Source organism: Peromyscus leucopus, chromosome 19, assembly GCF_004664715.2.
Source record: "Peromyscus leucopus breed LL Stock chromosome 19, UCI_PerLeu_2.1, whole genome shotgun sequence".
NCBI classification, from domain to species: Eukaryota; Metazoa; Chordata; class Mammalia; order Rodentia; family Cricetidae; genus Peromyscus; species Peromyscus leucopus.
This window is the reverse complement of record NC_051079.1, coordinates 5,911,631-5,936,203: the sequence shown is the minus strand read 5'-3', so window position 1 is coordinate 5,936,203 and position 24,573 is coordinate 5,911,631. Positions and strand designations below refer to the sequence as shown.

Below are 24,573 nucleotides of genomic sequence, written 5' to 3'. Positions count from 1 at the left end.
TATTTCTTGTTTTGATTACCAAGTCCCAGGCCTCTTGGTTCTGCATGAGAACAGGCCCTGGAATTCCAGGCTCCCCTCAGACAGGGTCCTCCTCTGGAGCTACAGAGATGAGTGTATCCTTACTCTAAAAAAGTCACAAGTAGATGCCACAGCCACTGTTACATAATTTTTATGTAAGTAACTTTCCGCTGAATTGCTAGCACACTGCCTGACGCTCTGAGACATGCCTGGGGTTTCTTATCCCAACATAAGGATTAGCAGAAGCCTTGCAATCCCCTGTTCTGGGGAAAAATACTAAAAGATAGACTTGAGTGGCAGTGGCGTTTGCCTGGATTTGTTGGCAATATTATTTATGGCAGATTAGGTAGCTAGTATCAAAGGAAGGGTGATAGGGATGTGAATTCCTGGAGGAGGTGAACTTGACCCTCTAAATTATTTCCTCTCATTCCTTCCCTACCAGAGTCCCCTGCAGCCAGGGAAAATGTGTTCTGCTCTTGGGTCAGTGAGTGGCCCCAAGTGGCATTGACCTGCACGCTGGCTGATACCTCCACCAGCCTGGGGACACCAGAGACAATTCTGGAGTAAAAAGTAACAATTAGATAATCCCTTCCCTTTCTTCTTTAAGATCCCACTCCCCAGACAGAGTTTTGGGGACTGTAGCCTAAGGTTCTGGGAAGCAGCTGAGAAGATGCCTGTTGTGTGGGCTGTGACTTCGGAATGAGACCACAGGGCCTGTAGAGTCAAGTTGAACTTCCAGTGCCAGACTCTGGGATCTCATGGCACACAGGCTGCTCCACATAATGTTCCAGCAGCTGCTCCGTGAACAACCACCCTCCCAGGCTGCAAGTTCAGACTCCCTGTCAAGTTGGAAAAGACTCATGGAGTCCCACCATCACCCTTGGTGGGCAGGGAAGCACTCTCTGTGAATTGTTAACTAGCTCAGAGATCCTGGTGGTGTGGTGGGAGGGGCAGGTTCTAGCAGTTTGTTTGGGGACAGAAAGAGCTTGATGGAACTGGCCGGGTGCCTCTGAGGTGCAGGTGTGAGGCTGGCAGTGTAGGAGGCACAGGCAGGGAAAACACCAGGCGGAAGGCTGGGCAGACATCACTGTCCTTGTGGAACCCAGCCTCCTACCCACTCCATGCTGGGGTCACAGATAAAGAACCCAGGGGCCTTGGGCAGATCATGAAACTTAGAAAAGTCAAATCCCTGGGCCCAGGAAGTAATTCAGTGATAGGAAACATGCCTGGCGTGTTTAATACCCAGAAGAGAAGGCGAGGAGAGAGAGAAAATGAGCAGGAGGGGAGGAAGGGGGAGAGGAGGAAGAGGAGGAGAAGAAATAGTAATAGTAGTAGTTAATAATAATAATAATAATAATAATAATAATAATAATAATGGGTTAAAATGCCCAAATCTTGTTTGAAATAGTTTAGAAGAAAACAAGATTTAATTACAGCATTGAAATGGCAAGCCATTGGATTTAATACAGTTCACAAAATGGTTCTTGACCATTATGCACTTGGCTCTGTGTGAGGCACTAGGTATAAAATGACACCTCACAGAACAAACCACAGAGCTCACCCTGGACCGGACACAGGTTTTATATTGGGTAAGAAATGTAAAGAATACTTGTGAAGAAAAATTGTTTTCTTTTTCTTAAGGGAAACTTAACATCATAAATCCAGAGAGAACATGATCCAAGCATAAGAACATCTCTGAATGGGTAGTTCCCCAACAATAACGAAAAATAGCAATGATGCATGTACTTAGCACAGATCTCCCCGCCTCCCTTTCATCTAATGATTTCAAAGACTTTAGCAGACACTTCTGTGTTAATCCTCTGGTACTAAAGCTGACTCTTCCATGCTTCTTTAAAAGAACAAAAGAATTGGCATGCGAATATCCACATCTCACAGGGAAGAACGTTCTGGAGACAATGTGTGCTCACCCTATATGAGAAGCATCCAGCAGCACATTTAAGGGTCCTATTAATTTATCCAGAAAAGCAAGGTGGGACTCAAAAAAAATCACCCCCAATGCCCACAAAATGCAAGCTACTCAAAAGGGAGGTGGGTGGTGGGTAGGAAGCTATTTTTAATGCATCTTTGGGCAGTCTGATGTTTTTTCTTTCAGAGCTAGGCCTTGAACTCAGGCCTTCCACATGCTAGGCAAGTATTCTGCCACTAAGCTGCATCCTCAGCTCCCTTAGGCACACTTCCATATGCCTTAGAGACTTGAAGTAAGTCCCAGGTACTTTCTGGGAAGGCTTGTTTTCAGAAATAGAAAGTGTGTTGGAGATTTAGCTCTCTGGATAGAATGCTTGCCATACAACTGTGAAGACCGAAGTTTGGACCCAAGCACCAATGTAAACGCCAGGCATGGTGACCTGTGTCTGCATCCCCAGCAGAGTGTGGAGACAGAATCCCACTAGCCAGTCTAGCTGAAACTCAATCTCCATGCAGGTCACTTTCTCAAAAACTTAGAGAAACAATCGATGAAAACAACCTGGCCTCCAAACACACCTGCATGGGCAAGAGCAGCTCTGTATGCACTTGCATACCATACACCCCCCATCACACACACACACACACACACACACACACACACACGAAGGAAAAATCAAGATTGCATTTCAACAGTATGACAGATAAAGACATTGAGACAGTTTGATGGCTGACTCTGTCCAAGCCCTTTGGTGGATCCCCTCAGGAACATAGCCATATGAAGAGGAAAATTTACAAATGCAAGAATTAAAGGGTTTGCAGAATTAAAGTGACCAGGGTCCCTAATTATGTAGCAACCATACCTCCTTAGCATTCTTGCCCACATTCTCCATCTTCAAAATCTTTCTCACCGGTAATGGGATGCTGCACCTCCTCCCTCTCCTCCTCTCCTGGTCAGCTGTGATTCAAAGGAAAGTCCGTTGAACTCTTCAGACTTGACTCACACAGTCCTGTCATCTGAGGGAACTGTCACAAGCACCTGCTGGCTTTCGGTGCTGGGGGGGGGGGGTCTCCTTGTGCCTGGTTCTCAAGAAATAGTGTATCATCCATGGCCTTGCAAAATTCCTTTGACGACTCCCTGCTCCTCCCTCCCCTCCACAACTTCTCTGTGGAGTACAATTATAAAATATGATAGAAGCATTGCCATTGGACATAGAGTAGAGATGAGGACTGGTGATGTAGGTCCGTTGGGGGAATGCTTGCCTAGAGGGCTCAAGTTCTGGATTCCATCTCCAGCATGGCATACAGCGGCTAGGTGGCCCAGACCTGCAATGCCAGCAAAAGACAAGAGGATTACTAGTTCAGGCTTATTCTTAACTGTGTATCAAGTGTGAAGTTAGCCTGGTTTAGACCCAGCCTCAAAAACAGAACAACAAAGACTATTAGAGATGGTTTTGTGAAGCCATCGAGGTCTTCACAGATAATTAAGAACATGTCGACTATTCCAGAAAGTAAAGCATCCAAGGCAGAATGAGAACACTTGAGCCAAGGTTCCTGACATTAGTAGACACAGATGGCCCAGTTCATAAGGTGCTGCAATGAGACTAGAGCCCAGTCTGGGTGTGTCAGTGGAGTTCCTTGAATTGAGACTAGAAACGTGGCTTGAAGGTTACACAGATAAGAAATAGCAGTGATTGATTTTAGCAAGGCTGTTGGCTCTGGGTCCAAGTAACTTGCTAGCCCTCTGTCTCTTCTTGTACAGAGAGAAAGATAGAAACAGGAGCTCATGGGCTAATGGGTAACATGAACAAGTTAAGGTCACAGCTATACACATGCATACAAATCTGTTGAATATTTTCACTATGCCAGGCAAGCTCGACACCAATACAAAATAACAGCTCAAGGCAAAGGACACCAAGGCATCCAGGGCCATCCAAAGACAAGGAGTTGAATGAAACCAGGACGCAATGGGAAGCAGTGCACTCTCCTGGGGAGGGCACTGTTCTGCTCTTTGTCTTTCCTCTGGCCTGGATCAGTGACAGACATGCTATTGGAACAGGAGAGCATGAAGTGAACGGGACAGATTTGGTGTGGATGCAATAAGACAAAGAAGAAAACTTCTAGGTTCCTGGCTTGGAGGCATGTGAAGCAGGGAGTACAGGAGGAGATGGTCTGGGGGACTTAAGTAAGCACCCCATCCCAACCAATTTGTGCCTTAGGAGTGACGACCCCCAGTGTGCTCTGTAGGTATACAGTCTTTAAGAAAGTAATGCCGGGCAGTGGTGGCACACGCCTTTAATCCCAGCACTCGGGAGGCAGAGGCAGGTGGATCTCTGTGAGTTCAAGGCCAGCCTGGTCTCCAAAGCGAGTTCCAGGAAAGGCACAAAGCTACACAGAGAAACCCTGTCTCGAAGAAAAAAAAAAAAGAAAGAAAGAAAAAAAAAAAAAAAAAAAAAAAAAAAAAAAAAAAAAAAAAAAAAAGAAAGAAAGAAAAGAAAGAAAGTAACTATGATAAAATGAGTTCTTGAAGGTAGGACCCTAGTCTGCTAGAGCTGGGATCTTTGGAACAAGAAAGACAGAAAGACACTAGGCTCTCCACACCCTTTCAACCAGAGAAGAGTCAGCCAGCCCCTACTGGCACTTTTATTTTGGACTTTTAGCCTTCAGAACGATGAGAAAATAAATGTCTGTCATTTAAGCCATCCGGTCTCAAGTATTTTGTGATGGCAGTTAATGTGGATGGACACAATGGGAACGACAGTTAGTTCACTTATTGATAAAGGCCCAGTGTGGGTTGAAAGCAAGCCATGGGTTTAGGCAGGGCTTGGTGCTCCTGTGCAGGTGAGAGGCTGAGAAGGACCAGGCAGAGGAGCAGGGGTTGTTTAAAACCTTAGACAGATGAATTAGGGTGGCTTTCCTTGAATCTGAGATGCAGCCCAGACCTGGGCCGAGGGTAAAGCAAGAATTAGCATTTCTTAGTTGTAAGCAAGAGGAATTTAAGTCAGGAGCGCTTCACAGTACAGGTGTCATGGATCTATAATGGAAGTAGAGAATCACTGAAACCCAAGGTCAGAATTCTAGAGTGTATCATCTTGAAGGCCAGCCTTCAAAAACTTTCCGACACAGAACGTGCCCAGCACTGTCAGCTGGAGCACATCACAGGCGGCATGGGGGACCTCCTTCCTGACCGCACTGTTCTTCCTCCTCTCTATTCCTGAGAGACAGGCTCAAGTTTCTGGCTGACCTGCAGACTGGTTGTCCCAGACACCCATCCTTGGTCATGTGACAGACCCTGGCTCGTCACCAATGGCTGTGAGCCAGGTGTGGGGTTGACCGGCACTTTCACAGAAGCATTTCGGGTGGAGAGTCGGACACTAAGATCATTATTTTGGGTTTTAGGCTTGCTTGAGTTAAAGGATGTTTAGTTGAAAACGCAGGACTTCGGGAAAATCCAGCAAGTATTTGAAGATGTGGACTACTCAGCTGAGCAGGGCAAGCCATGGAGACAGGTTCAGGGGTGATAGATAAACACCCATCTCCAATTAATGAAGCAAGAAGGGACCACATTTCTAGGATAAACAATTAAAACAATACCAAGGCATAGTTTCTGGGAAATTAAAGTCTTTCAGTAGGTGTTGAAAGGGAGGTCATGCCCCACCCTGAATCAGTACAGCACATACTCAGCACCAAATTCTTAGTACAAAGGAGATTTATTACTGGGGGGGGGGGGGGGAGGTGAAAAAGAGGCTGCAAAGGCGGCGGCGGCAGCAGCAAGCAAGAAAGGAAGGCAAGAGAGAGGGGGGGTCTGCAGGAGTGGGTTTTTAAGGAGGGTAGGGGAAGTCTGGGCTAGGGTGAGCAGGTAAATCCTGATTGGACATGATCACCAAATAATGAATGTTGATTGTTGAACCTTGGTGTTTTGTCTCAGGAATGAGTCGGTGCCCAAATAAGGGAGTAGACCTTGGGAGCTTTAGGAATGGAACGATTTTTAGCAAGGGAGAAGAAAGGGGGTAAAAGGGAAGACCTGTCTGCAGTGTTTGCCATGCTTGGGCCTGCTAGAGCACCTCCACCTGTCTTCCCTCAGTCACCACTGTAAATGGTCACACGTTTTACACACACACACACACACACACACACTCATGTTTACATCTGCAAAATTTGTCCGTAACCTTTTAGTTCAGTTTTTTTCATCAAAAGTCTTAGAGGCAGGTGCACTCAGTACCTACAAACCTATGTTATTCCATCTGCAGTTGGCATTCTGTTGAATGGATCAGACATTATTTATTCACTATCCACTTCCAAAATTAGATTCAGTCCAGCAATTCTGAATTAGAAGCTGTGCTTCAACAGCATTCTGGAACATGTCTGAATACGGCCCAGATTCTTAGAAATGAGTTGCTGGGTGGAAAGAGTTACACAGTCTGCCCACTGGCTTCACCTGCCATCCATCCTCTAAAACAGTGGTTCTCAGCCTTCCCAATGCTGCGATCCTCATGCTGTGCTGACCCCCAACCATAAAATTATTTTCGTTGCTACTTCATAACTGTGATTTTGCTACTGTTATGAATCATAATGTAAATATCTGATATGCAGGATCAGATGATATGTGATTCCTATGAAAGGGTCATTTGATTCCCCAAAAGGGTCATGGCCCACAGGTTGAGAACCACTGCTCTATAAGTATACACTGCTAGCAATAAAGGATGATGTATAGTTATTACCCCACATCTGGACTGTTTAAGCTATTTTGGGTCATGAACTCCTTTAAAATTTTGTGGATCTCTGTTCTAGGAAATTAAGCAGATATATCACATAACATGCTGCAAAGAGTTTCTGTGGGTTTTAACCACCCGGGAGCCTGCCCCCTTGTATGAAATAACTCTGAATACACACTTGTGAATGGGTCTCCATCTTTAACTGCTCACAAGAATCACCTGCAGAGCTTAGACAAGCTCCCAGGCCAGACCACTACCCAGAGCAGATCCATCAGGCTTCCTAGGACGGAGCTCATGGTCAGCAGACTCTGCAGTCCATATGTGTTGTTTTAACTCACAACCAGACTCAAAAGCTTCTGTCGTAGAGGAGAGGCCTGAGGGAACTAAAGAACTAAGTAGGACCCAGTGATGTGGCTCAGCAGGTAAATGTGCTTGCTGCTGAGCCCGACAGCCTGCCTTCCATCCTTGAGACCGCATGGGGGAAACGGAACTGGCCCTACAAGTTCTTCTTCTGACCTCCTGTATGTATACCCTGGCGTGCATTCACATGACCCACCCCCAGCACTAAATAAACACAATTAAAACAATTTTTTAAAAAGAATGAAGACAGGGCTGAGGAGATGGCTCAGCAAGTCAGGAACACTGGCTGCTCTTCCAGAGGACCCAGGTTCAATTCCCAGCACTCACATGGCAGGTCACAACTCTCTGTAACACCAGTTCCAGGGGCTCCGACACCCTCTTCTGGCCTCCGTGAACCCTAGGCACTCACATGATACACAGACATACATACAAGCAGAACACCCACACACAGAAAATAAAATGATAATAAAAATGTAAAAATAAATCAATAGAAGAACAAAGGCAATGTGGATCAGCAGAGGAGAAATGAGAAAAAAAAAACCTGGTGTTTTAGGGCAGGGCCAACTCAGGTTTCGGCATCCTCCCAGCTTCTCCCACACTGGCTGAGCCATGGACAGGCATGAAAGACACTTCACCGTAGTCCTGCCGTGCCAACCTGAGGAGGCTTTGCGCCCCTGACCCTTACCCCATTGTCCCTCCTTTGCTGAGTCATTCTTTTGGGTGTTGTCTCAGCCCATTATCTGCTGCGGTTACAAAATACCTTCGAGAAGATGACTTCAAGGAGAGACATTTATTTTGGCTCATGACCCTGTAGGCTGGGAACCCCACAAACAGGGTGATGGCATGGGCCTACTTCAACTCATGACAGAGAGTAGAAAGGCAAGCAGGTTGGTACAGAAGGGACACACACACACACACACACACACACACACACACACACACACTATGTAACAACCCAATCTTGGAGAAACTAATCCAGTCCCTGGAGAAAAGTATTAATGTCCCCTCTGGTTCACAGTGCTGGAGAGCAAGCATGGGCTCATGTGAGGTAAGCACTTACTGCCGAGTTACATCCCCGGACCTTATGACAATCCCTCTGGATGATCAAGTCATCAGGGCTCCACCCCAACACCATTGCAGCAACAATCAGATACCCACAAGTGCTTCAGAGGGGACACACAACACTCACACCAGGGCAGCTATGTGTATCCTCCTTCTCCTTGGCCTGCGGTTCTCAAGAATGAAGTGGGGAGCCAGCAGCAGTTCCTGGGAGTGTGAACCCCCTTGCCCTACCTGGGTCTGGCTCCATCAGACACCTGGAGAAGGCCCAGCACTCCCAGTTCCCATGGGCCTCCTGGGCCATTTGGAGGCCCAGGCAAGTGTCAGGATCAGTTGGAACTGCCAGCCAGGGGCTGGCCAAGTATGTGGACTTTCTAGCATTTTTTCTTTGGAGTTCTCTTACACGGGGGAGACGAGTGTCGGGGAAATCCCACAGAGGATGCCGAGTGACCAGACCAGGGCTAAATCCTGCAGAAGTTAGGCTTGGAGCTAAAGAAAAGGAACATGCTAACATTTGGGCCAGGAGAAGACGTGGACTACAGTGCTGCTGAAAACCGGGGCTTAGGCAGCCTTGACCCCAGCCCTTCCTACTTCCCTTAAATGATTGACAGGTCACATTGGTTCAGCATGTGGATCTTCTAAGGAAGAGGTTTCGTAATTTTCATCCCATTTTCCAGGGGATTCACAGTCCCAATGTGGTTAGTTACCATTGCTGGAAAGGAAATTGCTTTCTGGTTTAATAAATTATATTAGCTTTAGAAGCAGTGTTTCTTGTGGTGGGGTCAGACTGGCATTAAAATGGTCTGTGCTGGGTGTGGCATGCACATCCCTGAGACACATTCCTGTCCTCTGGAGCTGACACCTGAGAATCTGCATTTTTAAACAAGTTCTCCAGGCGAATGAGACATTCTGATGCTGCCTTGGGCTCCAAATCTAAAAGCCAGCAACGCTGGCCTGGGAGACAGCTCAGCTGGTAGAGTGCTTGTCTTGCAAGTTCAGTTCCCAGAACCCAAAGAAAAAAGACAGATGAGGTGTAGCCTGCTTATAGCTAATTCTAGCAGTGAAGAGGTAGAACCCCGTGGATACCTGGGATGCCCCAACCGGTCACCTAGCCTACTCTGTGAATTCCTAGCCAGTGAGATACCCCTTTTCAAAAAACAAAGTGAACAGGACCTGATGAGTGACACCTAAATCTGACCTCTGGCCTGAATACACACACACACACACACAACACACACACACACACACACACAGTTCTAAGAAAGCTAAATTAACTATGAATTTAGAATACATATTAGTCACCAAAAACATGGTGCTAAGGTCTAAAAAGCCCTTGCTACCAATCCCCTAAATGTACCAAACTGGGATTGACTCCAGGCTCCTCCTTCCGAGTCCTCTCTCTCCATGGTCGTCCCCTTAAATGCTGTCTCCTGTGTGTCAGCATATGGTTGCAGAAGGAGCCTGGCTTGGATATTGTCTTCAAACCCCAGTAACTCAAAACAGCTTCCCAGGATGGGAGACCTTCAAAGGTACGCTGAAAGAGGATAGCCGGAAGAAAGGCCTAAGAAAAAACTATTAATAAACACACCAGCCTACCTAAGCCACATCCTCTCTAGTGCCAGGTGATGTGTGTTTCCTGGAACACATCCCCTTCCTACCTGCTTTACCATGTGCTTGGTACATTTTACCAAAAATCCACCATCATAGCTCGTTTTCTCTCACGGAACCTCACAGAACAGGCCATGGATGAAGGGACGAGATTTGTTTCTTGCAGTTCTGGAAGCAGTGAGAAGGACAACCTCGTGAGAAGCTCTTAGCTGGTGAGGAGGATGCAGAAGCCTGAAGCGGCACAGGGTGTCTGATGCAAGAGAGGGAAACTGTGCCAGAGAGAGCAGGCTTTTACGACCAAGCCACTCCTTCCATTACCCATTAAGCCATTAATCCCTGAGTGAATTAATAGGTCCATGAGGACCAAGCCCTCGTGACCCAGTCCTCTCCTAAAGGTCTCACCTCTCAAGTGTCATTAACATATCACTTTAGGGATTAAGTCTCTAGCACATAAAATTTGGAAGATTCATTCAAACTGTAGCATCCACTGATGGCATATTGTGACTTCTGGAAGTTTAAATATTTAATACTTAGAAATTAAACAGTAAACTCTATGCAGTTGAATCTGTGGGAATATACTGGAATACACATCCCCCTCACCCCCCACCCCGCCCCAGAAAAACAGAAAAAGGATCAAAAGAGACTGGCCCAGAGAATTGTTTAGAAAGTGTGTGTGCTCAGGTTCCACTCGTGTGTAACACAGGGACCAGCTTCACATGTATTTGTAAGAAAGGAATTAGTGCTCCAAGCTGAGACCCTCAGCAAACACTCCCTAAGTATGAACCAGAAATCACACACACACACACACACACACACACACACATACACACACAGACACACACACACACACACACACACACACACTCCTACCCAGGTTAGATTCCTATGGGATTGTTCATTTTATCTTATAGCCAGAATGATAAACCCCAATCCTGTTTTGTGCTTTTTAACTTCGGGGAAGGGCCGAAGACAGAAACGATAGCACAGTGGATAGCACAGTGGATGCCATCAATACTAGAGGAGTCGGTTCTGTTCGGAGAGTCACATGCGCTCCTGGGATGGGTCAGTCAGAAGGCCGACTGCAGAAAGAGTAACAGTGAAGGGCTAAGACTCTTCCTCCGTAGTAACCTTGTCCCATCTCTGCACACGTGGCTCACAGGACGGAGAGGCTGGACACAGCGTTTCTGGTTTCCTGCCCCTCTCTTTCGCAGTCCTCTCTGGCAGGTGTGAAGCATCCCCAGCATCAAGTTGAAGAAATGGAACAAACTCATCCCAGGGCTTCTTTAAATATTCAGATAGGCCCACGTGCCCCTATTGGTTAAATTAAGCTTTTCTAAGAAAAAAGTAAGTCAATTAGTTCAAAATGTGGGTTAGTGCCTCTGGGTATTTAAAAGACGATTTTTTTTTTTTTCTTTTTTAGTTCATTAGAAACACAGCCACAGGGCAGGTTCATACCAACTCCTCCTCACATCCTGTGAGGTGCCACCAAACACCTTGATACCAGTTTCTGCTATATGGAGCTTCAAATGCTGGACCTTAAACTGGCTCAGAGCTTTGAACGTATCGTTAACATTTAGCCCTTTTATTTAATATCCTTTATCTTCAGTTTTATTATCAATAGTCACTAAGAGGTGCCTGGTGAGGCTACTGAGAAAGTCTGTTTCCTTCTCCATTTAGGAATACTTTTTGAACTTTTGTCAAAGAAGGCAGGCCTCTGAGACACCATGAAAAATCACTGTGGAATACCCTCTGAACATAAACTTCAGAACCAGTTAGTCCAAATGGCCTAGACACAATAAACCAAATGAAACTAAATAGAAATAAAACAAGATATTTCTTAAGAAAATGACCTTCTGGAAGTGATTTCTTGGCCAAAGACTATGAACATTTTCATGACTTGCAGTCATTTTTCTTAAGAGGCTGTCCTACCTCGATGATAATGACAAAAAACACGAAAAAAAATTATATCAACATATTGTTTTTAATTTTGTTCATTTTGTTTTGATCTCTTTAGTTCAATAAGCTATTTTAATATAGCAAATACCTTCAGAAATAATTTATATACTGAAACCATTATAAAGAACCCCATTACTCAAAAACATTTATTACATGACATTAATGAATATCATTAGCTCTTCTTCCACTTTCATTAGTATTGTGATGAAATGAAAATACATATTACTTAACAACAATACTGATGGATGCTTCAGTGGACTCTGTAGAGGCGTAGCTAGAAGATAAGGAAGTGGCGCACCTTGTTAAGAGTAGGTTTGACTATCTTTACATTTGAATTCTTTATTGGCCAAGTGACATTTTATTGTCAGGATATTATAACAAAGGGAGACAGCACATTTTCAGATTTCACAAACACACAATTTGCTTATGGAAAACCACATTCCTCTTGTACGTTATTCATTTTAAAAACACCAGGAAACTAGTAGATAAGTACTTAGCTGGAAAGGTCCAGAACTACAGTCAGCTGGTAGTAATTAGAATCTAAACATTCTACTCCTGTCAATCACTATGTTGAGTTTACTGTGACCTGTTTTTCTGGCACAGAATCAAAGACAAAGATATGCAATATTCTACCTTGCCCCCCAAAGATGCACACAGAAGAGCCAGGGACTTGGTTGTTTTGCAGGCTAATCTGGTTGGGTGAGTAAGCATTCCTTTTGTCTCCAAATTCCTCTAAAACACAAATGTGTCTTTACTTCCAATAAGCTAGGAAAATAGAACCACTGTCTGGCAAAGATTATGCTGTGCTTAGACTGTTTCTACAATACTTGAAGTCCAGGACCTCAGCCTAGCGGCATCCTGCCTTCCAAAATATCTAAGACACAGGCACAGAAATTTGAGTGGCAGGGAATCATTTCCTTAAGAGCGAGTGGTGTCTGTGTGTGTGTGTGAGTGTGTGTGTGTGTGTGTGTGTGTGTGTGTGTGTGTGAGAGAGAGAGAGAGAGTGAGAGTGAGAGAGAGAGAGAGAGAGAGAGAGAGAGAGAGAGAGAGAGAGAGAGAGAGAGGGGTTGAAAGTGGTCAAGAAGTTTGGTCATGTGCTATGGAACCAGTTTGTCCATGCTAGTGAAGTCTGGAAGACCTGGGCCACATGGTCTAACTTTTTAACTTTTATTTTCAATGTTTCTGCAGTGCTGGGGATCAAATTGAGGGCCTCTTGCTTGCCAAGCTGGTGTTCCTTCACTAACTACACACCACAGCCTTGGTTTTCTTGTATATAAAGAAATGTGGAAAATATTGGAGTTTTAATAGCTAATAAATAGCCTTGTGCAGTTCAGCATGTCTGGCGTTCCAGCACTTGGGAGGCTGAGGCAGAAAGATCTTGAGTTTGGGGCCAATCTGAGCTACAACACGAGTCCCTGTCTCGAAACTCAAAACAACAACAAAAATAAAACAAAACAAAATGAGCCAATGGTTAAATGTTTACTAATGTTTCAGATACCATGTTAAATGCTTGGATGCATACTAACTTATTTAAATTTCAAAACAACCAAAAGTTGTGTCCCAGAACACAGAATAAGGAGATTGAGGCACTAAAAAAAAAAAAGCAGCTGGAAGGTAAAATGCACCCCACCGCAACCTGGCTTCAGACAGAGACTTTCAGCAGTCCTGCTCCACAGTCTGCAATTAGCATCTCTCTCCCTACACGTGAGCATGTGCACAATTATTGTGTTTACTATATGCCAGCCATCTTGCTAAACTATTTGGGGAAAATAAATGGGTTTACAGTCACAAGACATGTTTTTGTCCTTTCAGAGTTATTTCTCTGCTACTTTGTAGAGTTAGATTACATGAGTCCAAACTTCATCTGAATTCAAAAAACATTACTCAAGATGATCTTCAATTGAATGCAACAGAATTAATAGTGAAATTGAAAAAAAAAGACATGTCAAAATAGCTTCGATTTGAATTCATATTTAGCCTCAAAATCACTTTATGAATCCTTAAGTAATCAAATCAAGAGAGCATGGTTTTCTCTTTTGATTCGTTTCTTTAAAGTGATTAACTAAATGCTTTTTCTGGCCTCTGCCCAAGAGCCCACAAAATCCTGTGGGTTTACCAGGGTAAATCCCCTCAACTCACCTCTCACAACACACAGACACTTCCATTCCCTAGCCCTCTCTTTAAAGAGTCCATAATAACTGACTCCACTGGGTCGGGGAGGTGGTCCCTCCCTCTACTGCTGTAATCACTTTCTACGAAACGTTCCACCAGAGAAAAACATTGATGGTAGAAATATTAACCCAAAGCAGTCACTGAATTCTCTTTAACTCCCAGGAACTGGTGGTATCTAATCATTCTTCTTTGTCCTGCTTTTGAATTGTAGAATATCATTCATTAGCTTTTTCAAGTTAAAAAATTCCGGTAAATATAGGATTTAACTAAATGCTACCCTGATTGTTCACGTGTTCATTCATTTGTAATAGACAGCTGGAGAGCTCATCCTGCTCTGGGCAGCATGCTGGGACACTCAGGTGTATTGGGTTAGTAGAGGAAGCATGGTACTAAAGGCACTTAGACAGAGTTCCTAGCAGACAAGCCTAAGAAGGCTGGAAGCCATAGCTCAGTCGGAGTGTGAACGTTTTGATGGCTTTTGGAAGAGTTTGCCTGGTGGTTTTCCTAATTGATATTGACAACAAAAATATGAAAATCTGGAATGGGAATCCATGGTTTATAAAGCAGGTGTGTGAGGGGTGCCGGGATGATCTCCTCCCCAAATCACCTTGTCTCCACTTTCTGAGATAGGGAAACAGATACATGAGTGGTCTTTGCTGATGATGCTGGTGGAGACAGCTCATGTGGACAAGGCGTCTTGTGGAAGCTGCTCAGATCTTCAGGTGCCTTATGGTGAAGAATTCAAAAGTGGGGTGGCTGCAGCAAAAGTTCCACATGGGGCTGGATTGCTTCTTGTAATACAGAAACCACATCTCTCACATAGTTTAAGTGGTGAGCAGAAGAGACTCCACGACCTAAGTGAAGGACTTAGAAAACAGAGAGGCTAAACAAATAACATTGCCTCTACAAAAATATTAAGAGGGCATTTAAAAATATTTTTCGATTTCAAATTGAGTATATGTAAAAGATCATTTAATAAACCTGGAATTGAACTCTTTTATGAGTTCAACTGTAATTTTATGTTACCGGGTCTTAACAATTAAGCAACCTTTCCTCCTTATCTGTCTTTCATTTGATGGGAGCAGGGGAGAAAGAGCACATATTTCTCGTTGTGTTTGTTTGGTTTTGTTTGGCAGTTCTGCCTGGTAACTATGTTGGTTACCAGCCTGACGAGGTTTCTTCAGTATTTGATGAAGTCTCCTTACAGGTATAAAATTTGGTTGCGGGGCAGAAGCTGATGCGATGCTAGGAGGTGGATAAACAGTCCTGCGACAGTCAGGCCAATTTATACTTTCCAAGGTGTGTTTTTCATCCCTAGTTTAAGCTCGGGTCCTGCCCGTTCTTCCAAAAACGCCAAGGCAGTTCCTGAAACTGCTGTTTCTCCAAGTCCGTTAAAAAGTGATTCGTGCCTGGGTGGCATTTCCCCCTCTTCAGCCCTGCGATTCCCACCTCCACCGCCTGGCTTTTGCCAGTAGGGACTTGCCCTGGGGGGTATTTTGTCCTGGGAACACAAAACTATTTTCTTTTCTGGAAATACGTTGACGTCAACTGGGAGCTGTTTTTGGTTGCTTTGTTTCCCCGGAGCGTCCAATCCAGCATACTGCCTCGGGCAAACTGCAAGCAATTGGAAGCAGCTCCCCCAGAGGGGAGTGGAGCCGGTGTCTGCGTGGGAGCCGGTTGGGGAGTGGTTGTAGCCCGTCTGATGCAAAAAGGGGGAGCTCTGGAGAGCTACTCCCTTGTGGGCCCAAGCGTGGAGCTGGATCCCCTGGCAAAGTCCGGGGCGCAGCCCCCGAGCTAGGGTGAAGGACCCTTGGTTCATGGCAAGTCTAGAGATCAAAGCCATTGGTAGTAAGGTGACTTGCCCCCGGCCCAACTGAGGTCTCAGTACCCGAGCAATTCTCAGAGATTACAAAATCTGACAGCATCCCGGGATCAAAGGTCCGCTCTCCAGAAGAGGCGGTGTGTGACTAGCATGTGCAGGCTCATGAGCTGAGCTCCGGCTGTGTGTCCGTCTAGCTGCCCACTGCTCCCAGGTCTAGGAAGGTAGTGCATCTCACAACGTGTTTCCAGGGGCTAAGACGACGAACAGAACGCTGTGACAAATCCCACCACCTCTCTAGTAGGACCTAGGAAAGGAGTCCCTAGAAGTCCAACCCCAAAGACCCTTTCCTCCTCCTCGGACGGATGTAGTTTGTCTGTGATGAGAGGGCGCGTGGGCGTGTGTGCGTGTGTGTGTGTGTGTGTGTGTGTGTGTGTGTGTGTGTGTGTGTGTGTTTCCCCGAGGAGCTTGAGGAAACCTGAGAGGCAGGGACTTGTTACAACTTGTTTCACACCTGGCCTGGCTTCCCCAGCGCTCTGTGGTGTCCAGGGCTGAGGAGGCTCTCTCAGAGGGCGACGAAAGATGGTTGCAGAGAAGCCACTGACATCTCCCTCTCAGATGCCCACGATGCCCGGACTTAGCTTTTCTTTCTTCTTACTTAACATTCCTTGTAAATTACAATGTGATGGCTGGTTTCTATTGAGGCACAAAATGATAAACGCCCTGGAAAAAAAAAAAAGACAAAACAAGATAGGCAACAGGGACAAAGGGAACAAATAGTTGAGACAGGACTCTCCACAGCCGCATTGAGACTTAGAGGCAAATTCCAATGACGCACGCAAGGACCCAGCGAGGCTGCCTCCAGGGAGGCCCGGCCTGGCACATGGGTACACTGCTGAGATCTGGCTCCATTGGTTTTCCATGGCCTTGAGTCTCAGACCTCGCTGGAGAGCCTGGGGACAGTTGGGCATCCTGAGGAGCTGGAGAAAGTTAGGATGCAGCTCATCTCTGGAGACCGCCCTGGCTTTTGCCACCAAAGAACAGTTAAGGTCCAGTTGGCACTAGGGCACTGCCCCCCAGGGCCGGGAGAGAAAGGGAGGTAGTGACGCGAAGACGTGCCCAGAGCCTGGGCGCGCCAAGGGCGGGGGTTTGGCTGGAAGTGGGACAGTATCTCCTATGGGAAAGCGGGACCCAGCGAGCTCTTTGGCTGTCTTTCCAGTTTCCGAGGTGCCCGCCCCCACGCGCCGGAGGCAGCGCAGCCCCGAGGGTGAATGCAGGGCAGTTGGCAAACTTAAAAGTGAGAGCGCGCTCGAGATCCAAATTGCCGGAATTGTGGCTAGAGCGGGGGCGACCCAAGCCCAAGTTCACTTTTTCCAACAGCCCGCTCACCGGCTTGTCCTTTAGGGATCCGCGCTGCTTTAGTGCCAACCTAGGCATTCCTTGCCCCGGGGTGTTGTGTCATTTTGCTCTGGGGCAGGGAGGACGGCGGCCCGAGTGGGTGGCGAGTGGGTCCCTGGGGTCCCGGAAAGCTTCTCTTCCCACGTCTCCCCTCCCACCAACCCCTCCCAGTCTTTCTTTCTTGCACTTTCCCGGGGCTGGCTAGACCGGCGCGGACTTGCCCCAGACCTTTGGGGAGCGCCCCAGGTCTTTAATGACAGCTTAAAAGTGGCAGTTGGAAAAGTCTAAACAGATGAGGCTGACGAGGGGCGTGTTCCGCTCCTTAGCAAGAGTCGGGATGGGAGCTGGGAGCCGCGCTGCTGGCCCCAGGCCCCCGCGCCTCGCCGCCAGCAAGTAGGTGGGGGAGCCGCCGCTGCCGCCAGCCCCATCCCGCTCCCAAGCCTCGCCCGCTGCGCCCTGGCCGCGGGCGCAGAGAGGGTGCAGGGCCTCGCGGAGCCTCCTCCACCCAGCTCATTAACCTGCCTGCTCCGGGCGGTCCCGGACACCCGCTCCTCGCAGCAGCACCCGCGGCCCGCACACTGCAGCAGCCGCCCGGATCCCCCGGCTCCGGGGGGCAATGAGGGGGCGGTGGAGGGGGCACTGCTCCTCCGGCATTACCTAGGGAAGCGACACCGCCCCGCCCTCCCGCCGGCCCTCCCTCGCGCCCGCCCGGGCCCGCGCGCCGGCTCCGCTAGAGGGTAAGTTGGGAGTGTTTCGCCCCCACCGACAGCTCTCCCTCCCCTTCCTATTTTTTTTTTCCCCCAAAGTTTTCCTAGAAGTGGGGATCGGACTGGGGGAAGGACGAAGGTCCCGCCGGGCTCCCTCTTTTACCCTCTCCAGGCCACAGTTACCCCCCACTTCCCCTCCCTGGCATCCCCTCGCCCCTCCCGAGTGGCGCTCGGGAATGACAATTGGAGCGCGGCTCCTTTAAGAGCCCGGCTTTGCCTCCCGGTAGCTGAAGGTCATTAAACACAAAAGCTCTCAGCGCTGCGGTCCAATATAGCGCATGCGCCCTGCCCGAGGACTGGCAGGGAGACGGCAATATGGCGAGAATGCCTGGCAGCGGGGACTGTAACACCAGCGCGGGCGGCAGCGCCGCCGCCGCGGCGGAGAACAATGGGGAGCGGGGCGAGGGCGAGCGCGGGGCCGGGGGCCGCGGACGCCGCCACGGCCGCCCGCACTACTGCAGCGCGGGCGAGGAGGAGGAGGAGGAGGAGGAGGAGGAGGACGAGATCCAGGAGGTGCAGATAACGGGGGACGAGGAGGAGGAGGAGGACGGAGGTGGGGGGCTGGAGGACGAGGAGGAGGAGGAGGAAGAGGAGGAGATGGGGATGGACTGGGAAGAGCCCCTGGAGCCGGAGGACTCGGCCGGGGAGGAGCTGGAGCCCGAGCCGGTCCATATGATCCATATGGACCAGAGCGCCGCGCTGGAGCCCGAGGCGCCGCCGCGTCTGCTAGCTCCCCGGGCCCGCGCGGGGCCGCCGGGGGACAGCGCGGAGCTGGACCCCGACGTGCTGCAGCGCCCCGAGCGGGCCCGGCTGAGCGAGAACACCCGGCTGGCTACCCGCTACGCCGTGCGCATCTTCCGGGAGTACCTGAGCGAAAAGGCTCAGAGCCCGGACTTCGAGACCATGGACAAGGGGGCGCTGTGCCGCGTGCTGCGCTCCTTCTACGCCGAGGCCCGTTCCAAGAGCGGCCAGCTCTACAGCAAGTCCTCGCTCATCAGCATCCGCAGCTCCCTCAACCGCTACCTCAACGAGCCCCCGTACTGTCGCACGCTCGACCTCACCAAGGACCCCGAGCTGCGCAGCGCCAACCTGACGCTAGCCGCAGTCATCCGCAAGCTCGAGGAACAGGGCGCAGGGCCGGTGGTGCAGAAGCAAGCCATCACGCGCGCCGACCTGCGCAAGCTCTACACCTCCAGCGTCTTCAGCACCAACACGCCCTTTGGGCTGCTCAACAAGGTCTGGTTCGAGACCTGCATGTACTTCTGCACGCGCGGCCGCGAGAACCAGCGCGAGCTGGAGGAGGACTCCTTCGGGCTGGCCATGGACGAGGACGGTCGCAAGTTCGTCTACTTCAAGTCGCTCGGGCCTTACCACAAGTCGCGCTCCTCGTCCTGGAGTAAGAAGCGGGCGGAAAGCAGCGACGAAGAGAACTTGCCGCGCATGTACGAGACGGGCACTGAGTTCTGTCCCTATGCCAGCTTTGTCAAGTACCTGTCGAAGCGCAATCCCCTCTGTAAGGCGTTCTTCCAGCGGCCCCGGGACCACTGCAGCGAGGGCGATGTGACCTGGTACGAGAACAAAGCCATAGGCAAGAACTTGCTGGGCACCAGGATGCAGATGCTCTCCAAGGCAGCCAAGCTGTCCAAGACCTACACTAACCACTGCATCGGCGCGGTGTCCATCGCCACGCTCAACAGCATCGCGGGCATCGGGACCAAGCTAGGCTCCCCGGCCCCGCAGGGCTGCTATACCGAGGCTCTGAACGGGTCAGCTCGTCACCACTCCCACCATCCCCCGACCCATCCTTCCCACCACCACCGCCCCCAGCCACCCTCGCTGGGGAACACGTATATCCTCCCCAAAGACAGCCAGGTCGGGCCCGACGTGAAATCCGAGGCTGCGCCCAAGCGCGCACTGTACGAGTCAGTGTTCGGGTCCGGGGAAATCTGCGGCCCTTCTTCCCCCAAAAGACTTTGTATCCGTCCTTCCTCGGAACCTGTGGATGCGGTGGTGGTGGTTTCCGTGAAACACGACCCCCTGCCTCTTCTTCCAGAAGTCAATGGGCACCGAAGCTCCAATTCTCCCTCCATAGTCTCACCTGCTATTGTTTCCCCCACCCAGGTAACCAAACCAACGTCTATGCATGAAACATTTGTCGGGTACCACTTCGGGACTAACTTTTATGCTCTTGTCGGTCGGGGTCGGGGTGGAGCGGGGCGGGGGGATTTTTTTTTTCCTTTATATAAGTAGTTGTTATACCGCACCCGATTTGATACAGTTCCTAGAAATGTAACTCTTCGTGCTTTGGCGGAAACTCTACCCCTAACCTTAAAAGATGCCAGGGATCCTTAGCTTCCAAGTTTTTGCAGCGAAGTAACGCTAGAAACCTCGAGGCTGTCAGAAGAGAAGGTTTAAGCTCGCTCTTGAAGTGCCTCTCCATGATGCCTGAGTTTTATAAGGCAAGGATTGCCAGAGCGCTGAATAGAGGTAGTTATCTTGAATAAATTAGAATGAAGTTACTTTTAAAATGCTTCATTACATACTCGCCACAACTTCTGAAGGTAGAAAAAATACGCTTCTAAATGATTAAAAAGAAAGCATGCCAATTCCACTTCCTGTAGATGGCTTTTTTTTGTTGTTAAAGAAAAGGGGCGGAGACTGCCGCGTCAGGCAATGGAGTGCCAGTTTATTCTTTTAACATGGAGCGGCGTGTAACGTGACCTTTGGGGTGTCATTCCCATTAGTGTTTGTTAATATTACTCAGATGAGAAAGTGATGTCTGAGCTACGGACGTGATACCCAGATGATGTGCAGCTGTGACGTGCCAAGCTGGCTCTGGGCACTGGAACAGGTTTATTCATCCCTAGCCCAGTTGAGGCTCACTATCTGGGGCCCAAACAAGGAAGAGAAAGAAAGAAAGTGTGTGGAGTGGGGGAGGGAGGAGGCATCACTCCAGAGTAAGTAAACAGCCACAGGAGGATCGAACTTGGGCAAATCAGTTCACCCGTTTGGACTTTAGGTATTGTCATTAAATCTGAAAGAACCCCAACGTGAAATTATCAGTGACGGTGGTGACCACACAGAGACTAGGACCTGAAGTGTTAGAGGCTCTTTCCCGGCTGCATTGCCTGGAGGAACCTGTTCACCAGCACTGCTGAGGTTATGTTCCTGTTCTGGAGCTTCTCCAGAAGGCAGGCGGAGGAGGTCTCTTATGGCCCGGGTTTGCTGGCAGGAGCCACAGGAATTTTTTACCATCTTGAACCCCCCCCTCCTCCCCCCCCCACCACATCAGCAGAAATAGGAATTCTGCCCCAGGTCTGGAGAAATAGTGAGGGCCCATCACTACCTCTGTGCTTTCTCCAAAGTGGAAATTCCAGTTTGGGACAAGCTGACCCTTTCAGAGGCTTACTAGCTAATGGGCATGCCTCAAGGCTGCCAGGAAGGGCTGTGAACGGCAGGGTAAACACCACTGGCTTCTCAACCCGAAGAGCCCCCCTCTGCCCCCCCCCCGCCGCCCCCCCCCTCCCATAGTCTGTGTCCCTGTGTCCTGTGCTTCTCCCTGTATGCGGTTCATTCTGTCAGGGGTTGTTTAAAAAAATTTTAAGGGTGGAGAGTCGGGTTTGCTTTCTTTGAAAGCAAAGCAAAAATGTTCACAGTCTTCTAATAAATACAGTTAAAGTGCCCCGGGTTAGAGGCACATCTGATTAAGAGCTTTAGCACCTAAGAATGTGTATTAAATATGTATGTACGCTGGATAATAATGAAACGTCCGTTCTGGATATCAGTGTTGTATAGATGTGCAACCCAAGAGTCCATAACAGTTTTTTGTTTGTTTTTCTCCTTCTTTCCTCACTTTTGTTTTCTGATTGCACTCCCCCACCCCATCATGGTGTTTCATTTACCCTAGTGAGCTAAATCAGCCTATAAAACTTTATTCTGACACTTTTATTATTCTCAAGTCATTGTCAGGCAACTCCCAAGTTAAATGTAGATCTGGGTATATTTTGCTTATGTGATTACTAACTGTGGATGTCCAATAACATTTTATCTGTTCCACTCTTTTAGTTACAACTACAGAAAAGGCATTCTATTTGCTCTTCTTTGGGTGGGGTTCCTAAAGATCAAGCCCTGTGCATGATAGGCAGGGGCCATACCCCCAGCCCGGTTTGCATGTATTTAATAGTCAGCTTGTCAGTTAGAATACAATAGAAAACATTTCTTTCTTAAGAAGCCAGTGGTTTTAACAGCTGGCTTCTTCAGCACTCACTCCAAGGGCCCTGGGCATTCTCCTCACGAAACACGTTTGCTTTAAGTAAAAAGAGCCACTAAACCTTTACCTTTGGCATATATTAAAACCCCTGTCTTGGCAGATTAATGATGGTCAAGGTTAGTGGTCAGTGGCAACATGGGAGACATCCATTCTTCCCATCACCTCAACCCCCTGGAGATGCCTGGTGACTTGAACTCCAGCTGTGTTTTTCTTAATACCACCCTCCCACATAGCACTGAACCAGGGGTATGCCCTGGTGTTTTCCCTAGACACACACACCTGTCATAAAGTTTGATTTAAATACCAGGCACAATAAGAGATGGACAATAGTATCTTCTGATAAAAATGGAACAAGTACAATATCCTACAAGACACCTTACCTAATACTTATGACTTACTTATTTCTGGAATTTTCCACTTAATATTTTTAGACAGTAGTTGACCTTGGAAAGGAGAACTATGGGTAAAGAATTAATAATCTCTTTCCGAGGATGTTAACTAGTGTCTTCATCTATGGGGAAGGTAGGAAAATGAATAGGAGTACGGAGTCTGTGAGTTTCAGTGTAGAGTGTCTGTCTGCTTTGGGAGGGTGATGGTAGTTCTAACTGGTAACTCTGATTCTTGTCAGTGGTGTTAGTGGTCAAAAGTGCTTTATGTCCCTTCTCCGCCACAGTGTCATGATGATCAAGTTTGGGTAGTAATCACTCTTTCCATTTTACGTGGTTATTCATTTCAGTGTCTGGGAACTGAACCCAGGGCTTTGTCTATGTTGAAGACATACTTGCTGTGCTCCATTTAAAAAAATGTTAACACATCAAGCATGATGGTACACACTGTAATCCCATCACTGGGTAGGTTGAGGCAGGAGAGTCTTGTATTTGAGGCTAGCCTGCACTCTGTAGTGCAATCCTACCTCAAAAATAAATTTAAAAAATATTGAATTGGAAAAATAGGTTTAATACTATGTCCTACATCTTTATAGCTATTCTCTTTGCGTGAAAATGCAGCATTTTCCCGATTTCAGTAGATGGTGGAGGTTTGTAACTCAGTTGTCAGTTGTACTGTGATTGAACACCAGTCTTCAATGTGTCCAGAAGGCCCTACCCCTGAGCTGTGATTGAACACCAGTCTTCAGTGTGTCCAGAAGGCCCTCACCCTGAGCTGTGATTGAACACCAGTCTTCAGTGTGTCCAGGAGGCCCTACCCCTGAGCTGTGATTGAACACCAGTCTTCAGTGTGTCCAGAAGGCCCTACCCCTGAGCTGTACCTGGAACTTTATTCTTCATAACCCAAAGGAAGAAGTATTAATAATTTTACACTCTACTTGCCGTAGTTTTTTGTTGATGTGTTTATAGATGATTTGCACCTGTAATGTGGAAAAAATGGGCAAGTTAGTGCACTGTAAGACATACTTGGGGCTGAAGATGTAGCTCAGTGTTAGAGCTTATAGTTTGCATGCACAGAGCCCCAGGCAACATCTCTCTCTCTCTCTCTCTCTCTCTCTCTCTCTCTCTCTCTCTCTCTCTCTCTCTCTCTCTCGTATGTGTCCCCCCCTCCCTGCTCCCCAACATTGGGAGTACTTGCAACTTGTGACCAAGGTGTCTGGTTACACTTGCTTGACCCTAGCCCAGATTCATTCTGGAAATACTTTTAAGGAATTCTGTACGTAGAAGTTGAGTATCATAAAGGTTCGGGTGGGGTGAGTCCCCTCTTTCTGTGTGACCTGCCTCATGGTGTTCTTGAGGTGGCCCTTAGAATATACAAGCTAGACACAGGAGCAGCCACCTAGCGCGTGCGCGCGCACGCACACACACACACCCCTCTTTAATTCACCTCTGGAAGAAGTCAGAGGCTAACATCACCGTTGCTTTTTGGGGGTGCAGTGGTGTCCAGAGAAGGTTGGGCCGTGTATCCGAACTGGCCTAGAATTGCTAGTCGTCCAGCTTTGCCTCCGGAGGGCTGGGATTTTGGGCGGCTCCAGGGGCCGTTCTCTCACTGCGGTGCTGTAGTGCTGGAGGAGCTGCAGTGTGAAGCGTATGTGTTTGGTGGAAAGGAGTGTGCATTTGCTGTGCTGAGACAGTCTCCAAGGCTGTGTTGGGTGGAAAGGAGTGTGCATTTGCTGTGCTGAGACAGTTTCCAAGGCTGTGTCTGGTGGGAAGGAGTGTGCACTTGCTGTGCTGAGACAGTCTCCAAGGCTGTGTGAAGGGCTGGAAGATGGGGCAGGAGAAATGCCATGTTCTAAAGATGAGAGTTTGTGCAGGCGGCTGCCTGCCTGGCAGTCCTGGGCTTCCTTGCCTCGCTAACGATGGGTGTTTTCCCGTGTTTTAGTATTGGTTTGTGGCTACACTCCTTTTTCTACAGTAAGAGGTTTGCTCTTTTAGGGAAACTTCAAACTGGCAGAGGAACTACATGTCTGGTGCATAAGTATGTAACTTTTTTTTTTTTTCTTTTCCCATTCAGGGAGTAGTTACAGAGTGTTGACTGTTTCAGCTTTGTGCCAGGAATTTA

General features: G+C 48.2%; 1 protein-coding gene across 3 annotated transcripts in view; it reads left to right on the top strand.

The window, feature by feature from the left end:
• Positions 1-24,573, top strand: part of Kctd1 (potassium channel tetramerization domain containing 1) — a 200,589-nt gene that overhangs the window by 83,392 nt on the left and 92,624 nt on the right. The window contains exon 1 of one of the 3 annotated variants that reach the window (XM_028892020.2): positions 17,568-17,765. The exons of 1 other annotated variant lie outside the window; for it this stretch is intronic. Coding sequence is in view for 1 of the 2 variants with exons in the window: in XM_028892018.2 (XP_028747851.1) it covers positions 18,111-19,916 (1,806 nt within the window). In the remaining variant the exon portion in view is untranslated. Of the gene's footprint in view, positions 1-17,567; positions 17,766-17,803; positions 19,917-24,573 lie in introns of those variants that run through there. One more of the 3 variants, XM_028892018.2, reaches the window with a different exon arrangement.